Source organism: Echeneis naucrates, chromosome 10, assembly GCF_900963305.1.
Source record: "Echeneis naucrates chromosome 10, fEcheNa1.1, whole genome shotgun sequence".
NCBI classification, from domain to species: domain Eukaryota; kingdom Metazoa; phylum Chordata; class Actinopteri; order Carangiformes; family Echeneidae; genus Echeneis; species Echeneis naucrates.
This window is the reverse complement of record NC_042520.1, coordinates 4,340,428-4,354,218: the sequence shown is the minus strand read 5'-3', so window position 1 is coordinate 4,354,218 and position 13,791 is coordinate 4,340,428. Positions and strand designations below refer to the sequence as shown.

The window sequence follows — 13,791 nt, the reverse complement described above, 5'->3', positions numbered from 1 at the left end:
GTGCCGCCTCACAGGTTGTGCGGCTGTGTGGCCATAAACGAGCTGAAACGATTCCATGATACCAGTAACTAGGACGCAGCTGAGTTAAACGTCACGGCGGCACCTCTGGGCATTGATACAAAACGCTGTTGATGACGACAAATCACGGAAAACACGTGGCTCTCTGACATTCTTCGTCTCCCCCCACCACCCTCTGGAGGAGGTGACATTTAGAGCTCCACTACAGGTAGAGAAGATATCAAACAGGGCTTATTTGCATATAGCAGACAGTGTTCACACTTCATTTGTTGGAGAAGAGTGATTTCCCCAGGGCCGCTGGCGGGGCCGTCTCTGCTGCCCTGAGACTCTGGGGACGCTGAAGCACCCAGGTGTACAACCGGCAGTTCATCTGCCGCTGTCATAGCAAGCTGGCCGACCGCCCACATCTCTTTCTCGCCAGCTTTGTCTCTTACCCCCTTTACTCCGCCGACACCACCTTCCTTCTTGTCTCCTCTCGGTTACTGCTTCACATTTCACATCCCACACTCATCCGTGCCATCCGCTTCAATGATAACAAAAGTGCGACGTTCAGCATACGCGTACGCCGAATGAGTGGCGCACACATTATAATATCAATAAACTCAAGATCTGTCACTGCTGCATGAGTCACAGTATGATATAACTGACAGGGGTTTTTGCACAAGATTATGATGTCACCTTTGACCTTATGATGCAAATTGTCATTAAGTTTTATTGTTATAGACATTAAAATTAAATTAATCATTATTAGTGTATGAATTCATGAGAAATGCCCAGAAACATGTTTTGGGAGGTCCGAGTGGTCAGTACTTGAGATGAAGTGATAATGTGAAAGTGAAAATATTGGCGATGTTGTATTCGCAAGACCAAAAGTGCATTCTGTGAGGTCTTGAAGGCTTTGACCTTTGACAGTCGAAATCTAATCAGCTCATCTGCCATCCAGCCTTTTGGGAATTAGCATTAATCTTGTATAACAGCATCTCCCATTGTTCGGGTTAGGGTTAAATATCTAAAATATTTTGCAGATTTTGCAACATCTACCACACAAGCAATGTCAAAATGTCTTCCACACCACCCAACACACTTAAATTTTCTTGAACGCTGGGCTTTTCATGGCCTAAAAGTTTGTCTGGCCGGGCATCTGAATTACCCTGTTCCGGTAAAATGTGAAAAATTTCTGTTGTGTGCATGGCCTGTGGTTAAGATGTGTTGTTATTTACAACAGAGGGTGGTAAGGCTAGTTGCTCGCTGCAGTAAGTCCATATATCAGTTGCGGGTAAAGCACAGTTAATAGAAGCCATAACCGCAAAGATAAGCCAGCAGCCACACTCTGAAAACCGAAGATTAACACCGGCATGGGCATCAACATCGACTTGTAATGGCAGATTGGCCCGATGCATTGTCTGCTTCTTCATCGTCTTTACAGACTTAACAGAAGCTGGTTGCCTCACCCTCAGGCCAGCTGCCATTTGAAAGTAGAAAGCTCTTCAAGATGAGTGACAAGTGCCGGGGCCAAAACTGGCCAGCTGAGGAAGAGGAGTACGGGAATGATACCAACGGGCGTCACATTTAAGACAAACAATGCCTATTGCAGCTTTAAGAGCAATTACTGTACACCGAGCTGCGATTTATTCTTATTTTTCCCATCTCCTGTCTCTTTATCTCAATCTCATTTGCCCCCCCGCTCCCCGCCTCTCTCTCTGCTTATTCCCTGTTAATCCTGATTTGCCATGTGGCCAAGCTAGTGCTGGATGGATGAGACTTTGCACAGTTGTCCTTGCCTCCATTTTGTTTGTCCTGACACAACAGCTTGATGTCACAGCGACAAACTCTCAGAAATTGCTTTTGTCCCTTGTGCCGGGCAAGCTGGGATACTTTTCCACAAATTTTGCAAATTACGCACAGAGCCTCTCCGTCACCCTTCCAATGAAATAACCTGAGTAATGTAAAAAATAAAATCTCTATGTTAAAGAATCATGAGAACGAAAAGCATCATGGTATTTTCAGTGTAACATTAACATCATTAGGGCTGAATGCTTCTGTGGCGGACCTGTGTCCTATAGCTGACCCCGCGTGGACGAATTCACAATGAAGAATTCGGAGGGATAGCGAGGGAACATTTGACCAGCTGTTTATGACCCAGTGCCTCCTGGTGATCAAAGTCTTTGCAGGCAAAGCTTATAAGGTTGTATCTGATCCTGTTGCCCTTGTCAAACACTGTCCTTCAAAGCACGTGAAAAGGCATTAACACGGCCATCGGTGTCACAGCTTCAAGTAAAGCACGCTGCCCTTCTTTGAGTGAATGAGAAAATGAATGCAATTGTTTTGCATAAAAATATTTAGTTCTCCCTGTTATTAACGAGTTCTAAATGTGCCCCCCCAAAATATTTTGACAATATTTAATTTAAAAGCCGCTTCTTTTTAAAATTGCCCTCTATATTCTATTAAACAGTGTGTGGATAAAAGTCAGGAAGGAGCAAAAAGGCCAACGATCTGTTTTGTAAAGGAACATGCAATATGGCCATTCTCCAGCGGAGGGTTGTAAATTTCCATAGAGCCGTTTGACAGGCGGATAGATGAGCGGAGTTTACCTCTGTCCCCTTACAAGATGAATCGTAATGGTATGCAGATGCTGTAATGACATTCTTCTGCGATGTAATCACAGCGGCCGGCACATTAATTTCATCAGAGTGGAAAAGCATATACATCATTTTTGTAGCTTCTTGTCAAATTCCAGCTACATGTGGCCATACATTAGTTTAATTATTCAAGTCGCACTGGTTCCAAAACGGGATAGTAGAAAAAGTGAGAAAATCTAAATTAGTCTGTTTCAACAAGGGAAACTATACTCAGCTAACTTAAGTCGAACTAGAGATACAAATTCAGTATTTAAAGTTAAGGTCGTGTCTTCGATTTTGAGAATTTACACACCAAAAGTTTGTACTTTAAGTAAAGCTTAAGCTTGGAGCGTTAGCTGCCAACTTTTTCTCAATACAATTAAGTCCTTCACAACACCAACTTTAACAGATTATACGTCTCCTGTAATGTTCCCAACATAAGATGAATCACTTTCTAAAATAAAATAAAATAAAAAAAAAAAAGTTCAGCAGCAATTTTAAATACATTTAAACAAGCTTTTCTTTTGATTTGTTTTCCATATTTCTAGCCAAAACACTATTCATAGTCAAATCTAAGAAAAACAATTTCTTCAGGGCTCCCCATTGCCTCAGAAGTAGACTCACCACACCTTCTTCAAAATAAAATTCCTCTTTGCTCAGATCGGTTACGCTTGATGATACACAGAGAAAACACACCATCCATCCTAAAACTAAAGGTGTGGACACAGGCTGTGGAGGGATGTCATGCTCCAGACTGTCAGACTGTGAACTCTGAAAAAACAACTTTTTCTTGCTCCTGCTTAGCCCAGAACATGTAAGATTTGAGAGAGTAGAATATATTGACAAAACAGTGGTGCGGTGGCTCGTGGATAAATAACTCCGTCCAGACATTGGTGCACGCGGAATCATGCCATTCTGCCTTTTCTTTTAGCATAAAGAATCCCAGATTGGAGAGAAACCCCCCGTCATCAGTTTCTTGAGATCTTTTAACTTACTTAACACGCATAATTTACTGACTAGTGGTGACGAGAAAAAGGAAGAGCCCTTGCATAGCTGATATCGGCAGTCCTGCTATTTCAAATGCATCCCACTGAATAAATTGTTCCAAAGGTCAGAATGCGTTTGATCAGGTCGATTCAACAGCTTAACTCTGAGGCAGCCCAATGACGTTCCTACCATCTGTTCCCTCCGTCTCCATCTCCCTCTCTTTCCAGCTACCTTTCAACCTCCCCCCAACACTTCTCCTTTAGTGCCATCATCCACCATCCAGCCTTTCATTACCATGCAGATGTGACTTAGGCCGACTTATAGAAATTTAAAATGCAACATTTAGTCTAAAGTCGACAGGCTGCCTTTAAGTAAAGAGCAAAAATAGATACGTTTTTACTTTATTGTCACTGGTAATATTTATCGTGGATTCAATAGAGAGGAGATGTGTGTGCTAATAGAACAGGCTTGCAAAGGAGGCTTATGGGAAATGTGTACTGAAGAGCCACAATCCAACTAATGCCTCTTGACAAAACACTCTGCTTTTCTCAAGTCCCCGTCTGCCAAATCAGTCCATTTCTTTCTCAGTATGGCTCTAACTGATGTATCTCTGTTATGTTGCCGTTTGGGAACCAACTCCAAAGAAAATGAAGGAGTCAACCAGTTTATAGGGGATGTTCGTTGAGACGTGGCAGGAGAGATTAATAAAAGGAGCAGATTTTGATGCCGAGGCCTGCCGCGTGTCAACACACATTCAGTTACGTCCTTTACTTTGAATGTTCTTAGGAGTGTCCTCACTTCATTTGAGCTTGTTTTCATCTTCGCTCAGCTCCTCTCTGCTCACGATAATCTGGTATAGCGTTTGAAAAGCACAGAGGGAGGGATAATGATCCATCAAGCATTTTTCAACAGGCAGAAAAACAACAGCCACATGAGATTCATCTGACACAGCAAGAAAGTGCTACTGTAATTAGTTTTATACTTGGGAAAGCCACATAGATATCTTGTTACAGACAGCAAATTAAAAAAGAAGGTGATCAATACCTTGTGTCGGAATCTCACAACTGGTCGATAGGGCGGCAACCCGAATCCTTCCTTGTTGGGCCGCCCATCGGCGCCAAGCACAGCAAGCCCCAACAGGAAAATTACCGCCGACCACCATCTGGCTGTCTTCATTGGTCTTTTCCTGTCAAAAGCCAAACAAAAATGTTGAGTACTCCGCTCTAACACTCATTCAGTTCCAGTCGGAAAGCAACGTACATCAAGTCCATTGTAATTAGCGTCGACAATGGGAACCGCAAACCGTTGCTGGTTTAAAGTGAAGCTATCAATACATCCCCCACACTTGGGGAGGAGATTAGATCAATTAATTGGAACTAGACGTCATGAGAAATTCAAAATAAAGATGATAAAGGGCCAATATATTAAGTTAAGTTAATTACAGTGAGGGCTTTTAATTTGTTAGTGAGTGTCTAAGTCAAGCGACCCTCACAGAGACGCAACCTAAATATGTTTACTTAAGGGAGCAGGGGAATGTTCACTTTTCGCCCTCAACATACCTGCAATTTCAATTATTCATTGCAATGTACAAACAAGCTTGACCTTCGTATTACAGAAGTTAAACAAAACCAAGCAAATACATGCTCTTTAAACGTGTGCAGCAATTCTAAAGGAAGGGGAGACAGAGAAAATACATGTGGGTTAGCCAAAGCTCCATTTATTGCCTTTCACAAGCAGAACACAAACACGCACTCAACACACAAAGAGAAAGAGCTAAAACTCTGCAATGCGCTTGTTTCTTTGTATTTTTATTCCACACTTTTATCTGCATTTATACCCTCGGTTCTTTGTGCAGCATATCTCAAGAATCTCCTTTGTTCGAGGTGCTTTAAAAATATATTTGGCTCAGCTTGACTTGTTGATTTTTTCAGAGGCAAACACTGAGCTGTACTTTCTGAGCCATGTCAAGCCACCATTGTCTGCTCATCATATGCCGGTGGAAGGAGGGGGGGGGTGACTGACAGCAGGAACGTGACCCTGTTTCCTTGTTCTCATGGATTGACACCAAGTCAGACAACAATGGCGGTATAGTGGCAGCTCTGTTGGCTGACTTGCCTTTCACTGGAGGTCAGGAGGTCGCCCCGGCGGAGTGACATGTCACTGCATTGTCGCAGACAAAGCGGGAATGCTGAGACTTTATTTCCTTCACTTTATGTGACTTTTATTTCCTTCCTGAGCTGCGTGACATCAATGCGTCGCCTGTATCTTCCTTTTTTCATTTCAAACCAGTGTTTGTATGGTTTTTTTTGAGCAGGTATGAAGATGTTGGTCCGTTCGGTACATGTGGCTTAACCTCACAGAAAATGTACTTTCATCTGAAAGAACTAATATCAACAGGTTTAGTGTGTGTGTCGTTCTCCAGATTCTGCACCCTGTTCTCAACCAATTCGGACTTTTAGTGTCATCCTCTCTGGCGTTTCAATCTCTATTCTTCATATGCACGTTGAAATGAGCTTCACAGAATATCCGTCTACACAAATTACACCCATCATCAGCCAAACGACCGAACCATCCAGCCTCTCCATCCGAATTTACATAAAAATGTAAGTCAAAACTAGGCAGATATTCCAAAGAAATATCTACAACGAGACAAATGTCCAAATCCTATTCCACATATGAGCATAGTGGTGCCACATTAAGACTCGAGTCTTAGTCAAGTCATAAAGACTTGATCTCAATGTGAGGCAAACTTCCTCCAACTAAAGATTTTACCCTTTGTAGATGAAACGTCTCCCCCTCACTTCGATTCTGCAGTCTCTGCAGGGTATTAAAGTTCCTCGGTAATCCGGTGGGCAAGGTGTTTTTATTCCTAGAGATGCAAAAAGATCTCTGAACCTGGTAAAGTAATTGTTCAAACTCTGCTAATGCCCTACCGGCTCCCCGCAGACATATTATGGCTATTTTGTGCTATGAGGCATTAAAATCTTACTTACTGCCTCTTTAATGTGATCATATTCATTTTCTGTGTTTCTAAACTCTCCAGATTCAGGTAGGAACCCTGCCTGCAGCGGCTGCTGCTCCACTTCTCTCCTCGCACAGTCTTTTAGCCACACTAGGTGGATTACCATATCTGCTCGCACAATCAATCAACTTCTTTGCAGCATCCCGGTGTTAAATGGGTTATTAATGGACTAACTTTTGTAGGATGCTGTGTCAGACACAGAGACATATGCACAGTTTTAAGTAGTTTAACCACGTCATGCAACGCCCATTTAACTCATCATGATCAGTCAGAAATGCAACACTCAGGTTTCCAGCTCTACAGCTACTGACTATTAAATCATCGCTCATCTTTCTGGGAGTATAAATCCTGAACCGCTAGCTATGATGTTCCATATTTCATTAGGTGAGCTTCTTTTCCTTACGAAAAGCAAAAACTGTCTTCACGAACAACGCACATCACATCAACAACAACAGCAACAACAACATCGCTGTTCGTAAGTGAGTTTTGTCGTCACTGGTGAGTTCATTTTCTGCTCATTGAGGCCAGTTTGCTTCATCTGGTGCACCGTGGTTGTGAGTGGGGTTTTTGGCAGCGTACAATGAAATGGAAGTAAAACTGTCTTTAAGATTAACAACCAGCAGTCGTTTTACGACAGGAGTGATGGCGTCTCCTGGGTGGATGTTTGCCTGTCCAATGTATAATATAACCCGGGAGGGGTTAACTATTACGAACAGATTACAATACGACTCACTTCTCTAACGATAAGGTTCAACCTTAAGGGTCAATTAAATCTAAAAAACAGAACATTTTATGTGGGGAAGACATGGGCAGCACAATTAATCTACAACATATTCATAATGGCAACATGGCCAAGTTGCAGGAACAATGACTTTCATAAAGGTAAAATATGCCACGACATTGTGCATTGTGCCCTGACCTCTGAATTTTATTCTCCAGCCAGACAGAAAAAAATGTTCAGTAAAAATGAAACGCAAAAACATGAACGTGCCAACTGATATCACAGTGGCAATACGAACACATGATATGAAAGATTTATTGTTGTGTTTGACTGAATTTCTTCATTTACATGTAACTAGCATTTGAGTAATTTATCTTACGACAGGCTGCGAGGAAGGTTTTCCATCACAGTGAAAACCTGTTCAGGAAAGTCACTAATGCGAGAGAAGCTTCAGGAAAGAAGCAAAAACAGATTGATACTAAAAAACTTAATAATTTTTGTATGTATGGGTCTTGACATCAACTCTTGTCTGAGTGAAAATATAGTTTTTACTGCCTCTATTTAGCGTGTCAGCGTTTAATTAAATAAAAACTATAACATCACCTTGAGATATTTGATATCCAAAAGACTGAACAGTTGTCTGACTAGTTAGAAAAGAGCAGATAGTGTCAGATGAAGGCCGCCTCCAAGCATCAATTATTTTTCTGTTATTTTTTTGGATGTCCTTCCTTACGCAGCATAGAACCACACGGGCTTAACCTAAATGCTACTCGCTCTTCTGGTTGGGCAACAGCGGCATCCAGCAACATACGCTGTTAAATCATCCCGCATGTTTTCAGAGCCAATCAGAGCAAACACCTAAGATGGTGATTAAAACAATGCAACAAGGCTGTGTATAACATGGACCGACCCCGAGTACAATATGTACAATCCAAAGTCCAAGTCCTCTTGTGTGACTCTGAGTGTGTATTTGAATAAGTACTACGAGCCCGGATTGTTATTTATTTGCTTTGAAAGCACTGGAGACAGAAACTGTCCAAAAGTTTTCCCTCAGTCCCCCCCAACCCGAGGGAGAGTCGGCACAACTCTGCCTCATGATTTTAAATCCCCTGGAGTGCGTCTAAGCCTTGGCATTGACTTTCAAATGAAGACTACCTTTTTCCCCACTATGTACACAATGCATCACGTCTTGTCACACCCCCGATCCCCCACCATTCATCTCATTCAGCGGATTTTTGCCATTCAGCGCACGGCGCATGCATATCAAGTGAAACGTCCATACCATACAGCACATGCTACAAATACTGTTTGCATGCACCAGCAGCGCACTAGGTGTTAGCTGACGCTGAATAAATGTAATTCACTATCAGCTGTCATGCATGTTGGTTGACTTATAACTCGAGAAAATAGGAATACATAATTAAAGCCATGCCATACATTTTTCTGACATTGTGTGATTTTTATTTTTTTTTTCCCCAAAAAGAGCCTCTAGGAATATTTCTCTCCCCTGACTATTATACCGTAAAGTCAGCTTACACTAATTCTGACTTATTGCTGATAACTCTTCAATTTACAGCTTTCTAATTACAGTCAGCTTGACTAAAATATAACGAAATAAACCCCTTGAGACATGAAGAATTCAGCATTTGGCTGGGTCCACAGAGAGCCTCTGAGTTTTTGTCAGTAGTAACAACAGTACAGGTCATGTTTTTTAAACAAGACTGTAAACATATATTCTACGCAATGAGAAAAACATATGGCAGAGTTTAATTTCAACCTTTTACAAGAGGACACGATATTCAAAATATTTTTATTGACGAGCCACAGCTCCCTGGTCCATCTGTTTTGCAGTTCACTACCAGCTATCAGTTCTCTCATGAAGCTTGGAACACAGTTAAAGGTGTATTTATTTATTAATAAACCAAAAGAAGCAAAAAAAAAAAAAAAGGGCAATTTTATAAACTTGAAAATGAATGTGATATCTCAGTGTCAGGAAAAGCAATGTGAGCATGAAAAGTTCGGCAGCTTTCAGCGCCTTTAAGTTCCCACTGAGTTGTTCATTGACCATTGACTGCTGTGACTGTACTGTACAACTCCCAAGTGTGAGTGGAGGGGGTTGGGGGGGGGGACTCTATGAAAAAGAATGGAAAAGAGCTCAGTGAACTGACTCCTGCCAAACAACCACCAAACCACTCATGTTGTGAGCCTGAAGACTTCTTAAAGGTCATTAAATTATAGACCAAGCAGGACGTGTAAATATAAATATAACCAAGAATGAGGGTTGTAACAATTACAATACTGGAGCTGTTTACGTTTTTCATTTGCCATCTTTAAAATGCAGGTAAACTAATCAATGTAACTTTTTTTTTCTTCTTACAGCCACACATTAAAAGTGCTAGATATTCAATTTAAGTGAAATACATTGGGTCATCGTGTTCCTCCATTAGCTTATCTTATTTTTCTTCCTATACTCCCACCAAACTTACTAATGACAGATGCAATAAATTGAAACAGCAGAAAAGGCCTTGAGGTTTCCACAAGGGTAATTTTACAAACGCCTGTTCTGCAGCATAGACAATTTTCCATATAGCAGCATTGTTCTTTAAATGCCACTTTTTGCACACTGTTTGAAACCTATCATGTGCTGAAATGACATTTGAGGTGTCATTCATTTTGTCCTGCGGCTGCAACTTTTCAGCACTTTGGCAGGTCCATCCCTTTTCTTTTTTTTTCCTCCATGGGTGTAAAATGCGAAGAGTCCAAAAGGGTACAATAACCAGTTTTTCTTTTTCTTTTTTTTTTTTTTCCTTTCCTCTTTTGTTCTCTGTTATTTATCTACTTCGCTGAGCTTGCATGAAGTTTTTTCTGCAGTCATCAGACTTCAAAGTCAGCCAGTCATGCAGATTTACACCTGGGAGCAGTCCAGTACAATCGGAGTTATAAACCTGAGCTGTGTACCTGTTCAACATTTCCACTGTCGCAGTCGCTGTTCAAAAAACTGTTAACCACCAGCGATTACTCAGTGTGTTTTTTTTGTTTTTGTTGTTGTTGTCTTGTAATTTTTTTTTTTTTTTTTTTTTTGCAGGGTTTCTGTAGAGTTCACCCACTTATTTCAATTTTGCAATATTACTTGTACCACATAGAACAGAATTTAATACACGAGTCACTCTCAGTAAAACAAAGTAGAGATCTATTTTAAAAATCAGTCTATTTATTAAGTGTCTTTTGTAACACTGCCAGTCTTTCCTAGCAGTGTCTTAAGTTATTCCTACTCATCCTTTTTAATACTACTTCAACAGCATCTTCATTAGTACTTGTCAAAAAAGCAAAGGCACCCACTTTGATGAATTGTAAGAGTCAAAGTACCCGAACACGTAACTTTTATTTAAGGTGACGAGCTTACTTTGCAAAGATGATACATTATGAGTGTTTTTCTTTAATGAATTACTGTTATAAGTCATGTTTTTGTTTTTTTGTTAGATTTTTTTTTTTTGGGGGGGGGGTTGTATTTTGTTGAAGTATTACTGAAGCATGCACCCACTGCTCAGTGTTACCACCTACAGTCAGAGGTCGACCCGACTGCCACACTTTTATCGATGACCTACAATACTACATTTCACATCTGCAGCACGCTGAAATTAAATAGCTATGATGACTGCTTGCCTTTAAAACTGCTGTAATTCTTCCAAGGTCACCCGCACACAGTTTCCCGCAGGACTTGGCAAGCAAGTAGTTCAAAGCAAACTTGAGAAGCTGTTCAGTTCCTCAGTGGATTGATGAGACCTCGGTGCCTTCGGTCACCTCACCCAATCCCGTACTGGCTCAGGGCTCTGTGGCGACGAGACCATCTGTTGCAGGATTCCTTGTGTTTCTTGTCTCTGAAGACACTCTGACTGTATGGTTGGCGTTCATTTGGATGCAGCAGTGTGAGGTTCTGACCCCCTGTTGAGTTAGAATCTATCAAAAATTTCAGCATGTACTTGAAATATAGTGTAATGTTTGCGTACCTCATGAATCACAATGGTGGACTGCCTTTGAAAGTGAAAATATAATGATAAAATCATTTATCATTAATGTGTGTTTAGCCCCAAAGTAATGCCCCAAACTCACCAGACTTTGAAAAGGAGCCATTTCTGTTCTGAAAAACTGGACATTACTCCAATTCCAAACACTTTTATAGAAAGTACGGCGTCGACATACAACATGTCCTTCCAATTGTATAACCTTGTATTTAGGATTATAGGGATCATAAATATGGAGTTGGTTCCCAGCAAACACCCCATTCAGAGACTATAATCATCCATTATTTTCCAATTTATTATAATCAATTTTATTAAATATTCTCAGATTTTTGTTGTTGTTTTGTTAATACTCTCATTAAGGTGCTATTTTTCCATCAATCCTAAAAAAAAGCACACAAAGGGGAAGGTTTTCTTACTGATGAAATTAGGCTTGTTCTTTTATTTCTGCTCTGTTATCAGCAAGTGGTGCGATTTAAGATAAAGGTGTAATTTATCACTTTTTTTTAGGTTGATTTCTTTTATTTTTGAATAGCCACCCTCCGAATGTGGACTTTCAGGAGACTTGCTTGGTTTTGCTCACAGAAATAAGTTAGCCAGACATCTACAGTTGTTGCTCTTTATTTAATCAGCTTGATTTATGTTTTTTAGAAGTTCTGACTCTGAAGGCTGTCAAATGTACAACAAAATCACCTTCAGAATGGATGATACTTAAACTTACTTAAACTCCGGTGGCTAGTAATACAATGGAAATTCGTTTCTGCATGAAAGCTGAGGCCAACTCTACAGCTGAGGAATTGGATTGTGGTGCGGCCACCAGGGATGAGGTGGCTGCTCCCAGTTTGGTCTGTCAACCAATAATTTCCAAGAAAGGCTTGTTTGAAATTATTCATATTGTCAGCGAGGTCACTGGAGGGGAACTTGAAGTCAGCAGATAAACTGCTCCGCTCTCCCCTCTCCCCCCGACTCTTTCCCAGTATGCTTCAGCAGACACATCTCTGTCCCCCAGTGGGCAGCATTCTTGAAGTACACTCAGCGATATTTCTACGTACAGATCAACTGCGCTGTAGTACTACAGTATGACTCCAAGATATCTGGAGGACACTGGAGCGTCTGCTGTGTGTTTTTGCCGCCTGAGCATCTTGCCACAGCGTGTCTTATTTGCCAGATGCCGTGGTACTTCTCATACTCATGCATCCCCAGCAGCACTGTATACTGATAAAGGACTCCTTCAAGTTCAAAGCACAACCAGAACCACAGGCAACACTCTTCCCCCTGGGGTAGTGTTTACGTTTGGTTCCTGTTTTTCCCTTACAAGTGCTGAAAATACTGTGCCGACCTCAAATTGAGCGTTCCTTCCAACAAATGAAGCGACTCTGAATGCTACACATGCCTAAGTGATTATCTTGCATAGTATTCATTTTATGCCCTCGCATGGTGTCCGTCTCAACCGTTTTCAATAATTCCTTACATCCCGCCACAGTTTTGTTATTATTTTGGTGCACGAAGGGAAACATCAGCTGCCACTGCGGTCCGCAATTTTATGATGTGCACAAAAAGGGAGAACTTGAGGCGTTAAAAAGACATGCTGAGAATGTTTTGCATAGAGTGAGAAGAAAGCGTTTCTCTACAGTTTTTCAGGCGCTGCTGAAGTAAAAAAAAAAAACCCTAACAACTCCGCAGACCGTGCTACATTTCTTTCTGCAAGGCCAGCAGTCAGCCAGTCAGTTAATAAATGGCAAAGTGGGTTCATCAAAAGGGGCAGCACTTGCCTTGAGGTTAGGAGAGTTGGCGGGTGAATATAAGGTTGTAAACTTATATTCTCCATCCAGCTCAGAGAAACAGGTTGTTTGAAGGGCCAACCATCTCCCCTCCTTCTGAAAATACTGCTGAATTTCCCCCCAGGCACAGGCACTCAACCCTGATGAAGGCCGATAGCCCCAACGCCTCGGCCTGACGATAAAGCTGCTCTGTGTACCGCCGTAGTTTCTGGAGTTTAGTATTAAACCCACATTTTTTCTGAACCGATTGCCAGCTTAATGAAGGGAGGAAGAAAGATCTGACGTTCACTCTGTATGTGACAGTACCGTGTACTTAGTGACCTTTTTAATTTAATCAATCTCGTATTTCCAAACAAAGGCCCCATAACGTTATGCCATAAATGAAGCAATATAGAGGATATACAGCAGCAATTAAAATGGAACTGTAGGTTGACTGGAAAGGTTTTTTACACAATCAGATAGTTTTAGCCACCTTTTTCAGGATTGAAACAGTTCTTTGCCTCTCCCTGCAGGGACTGTGCAAATCAAAGATGATAATTCGACGAATGATGGAAGCTAATTCATTAAAAGTGCAATTTAAGATAAACATTGCATTGTTGTTGTTGTTTTTTTTTGTTTGTTTGTT

General features: G+C 41.2%; 1 protein-coding gene across 1 annotated transcript in view; it reads right to left on the bottom strand.

Annotated features, from left to right (window-relative positions):
• Positions 1-13,791, bottom strand: part of fstl5 (follistatin-like 5) — a 145,545-nt gene that overhangs the window by 117,895 nt on the left and 13,859 nt on the right. The window contains exon 2 of the mRNA XM_029512772.1: positions 4,668-4,809. Coding sequence (XP_029368632.1) covers positions 4,668-4,799 — 132 coding nt within the window. The 5' untranslated portion in view covers positions 4,800-4,809. The remainder of the gene's footprint in view (positions 1-4,667; positions 4,810-13,791) is intronic.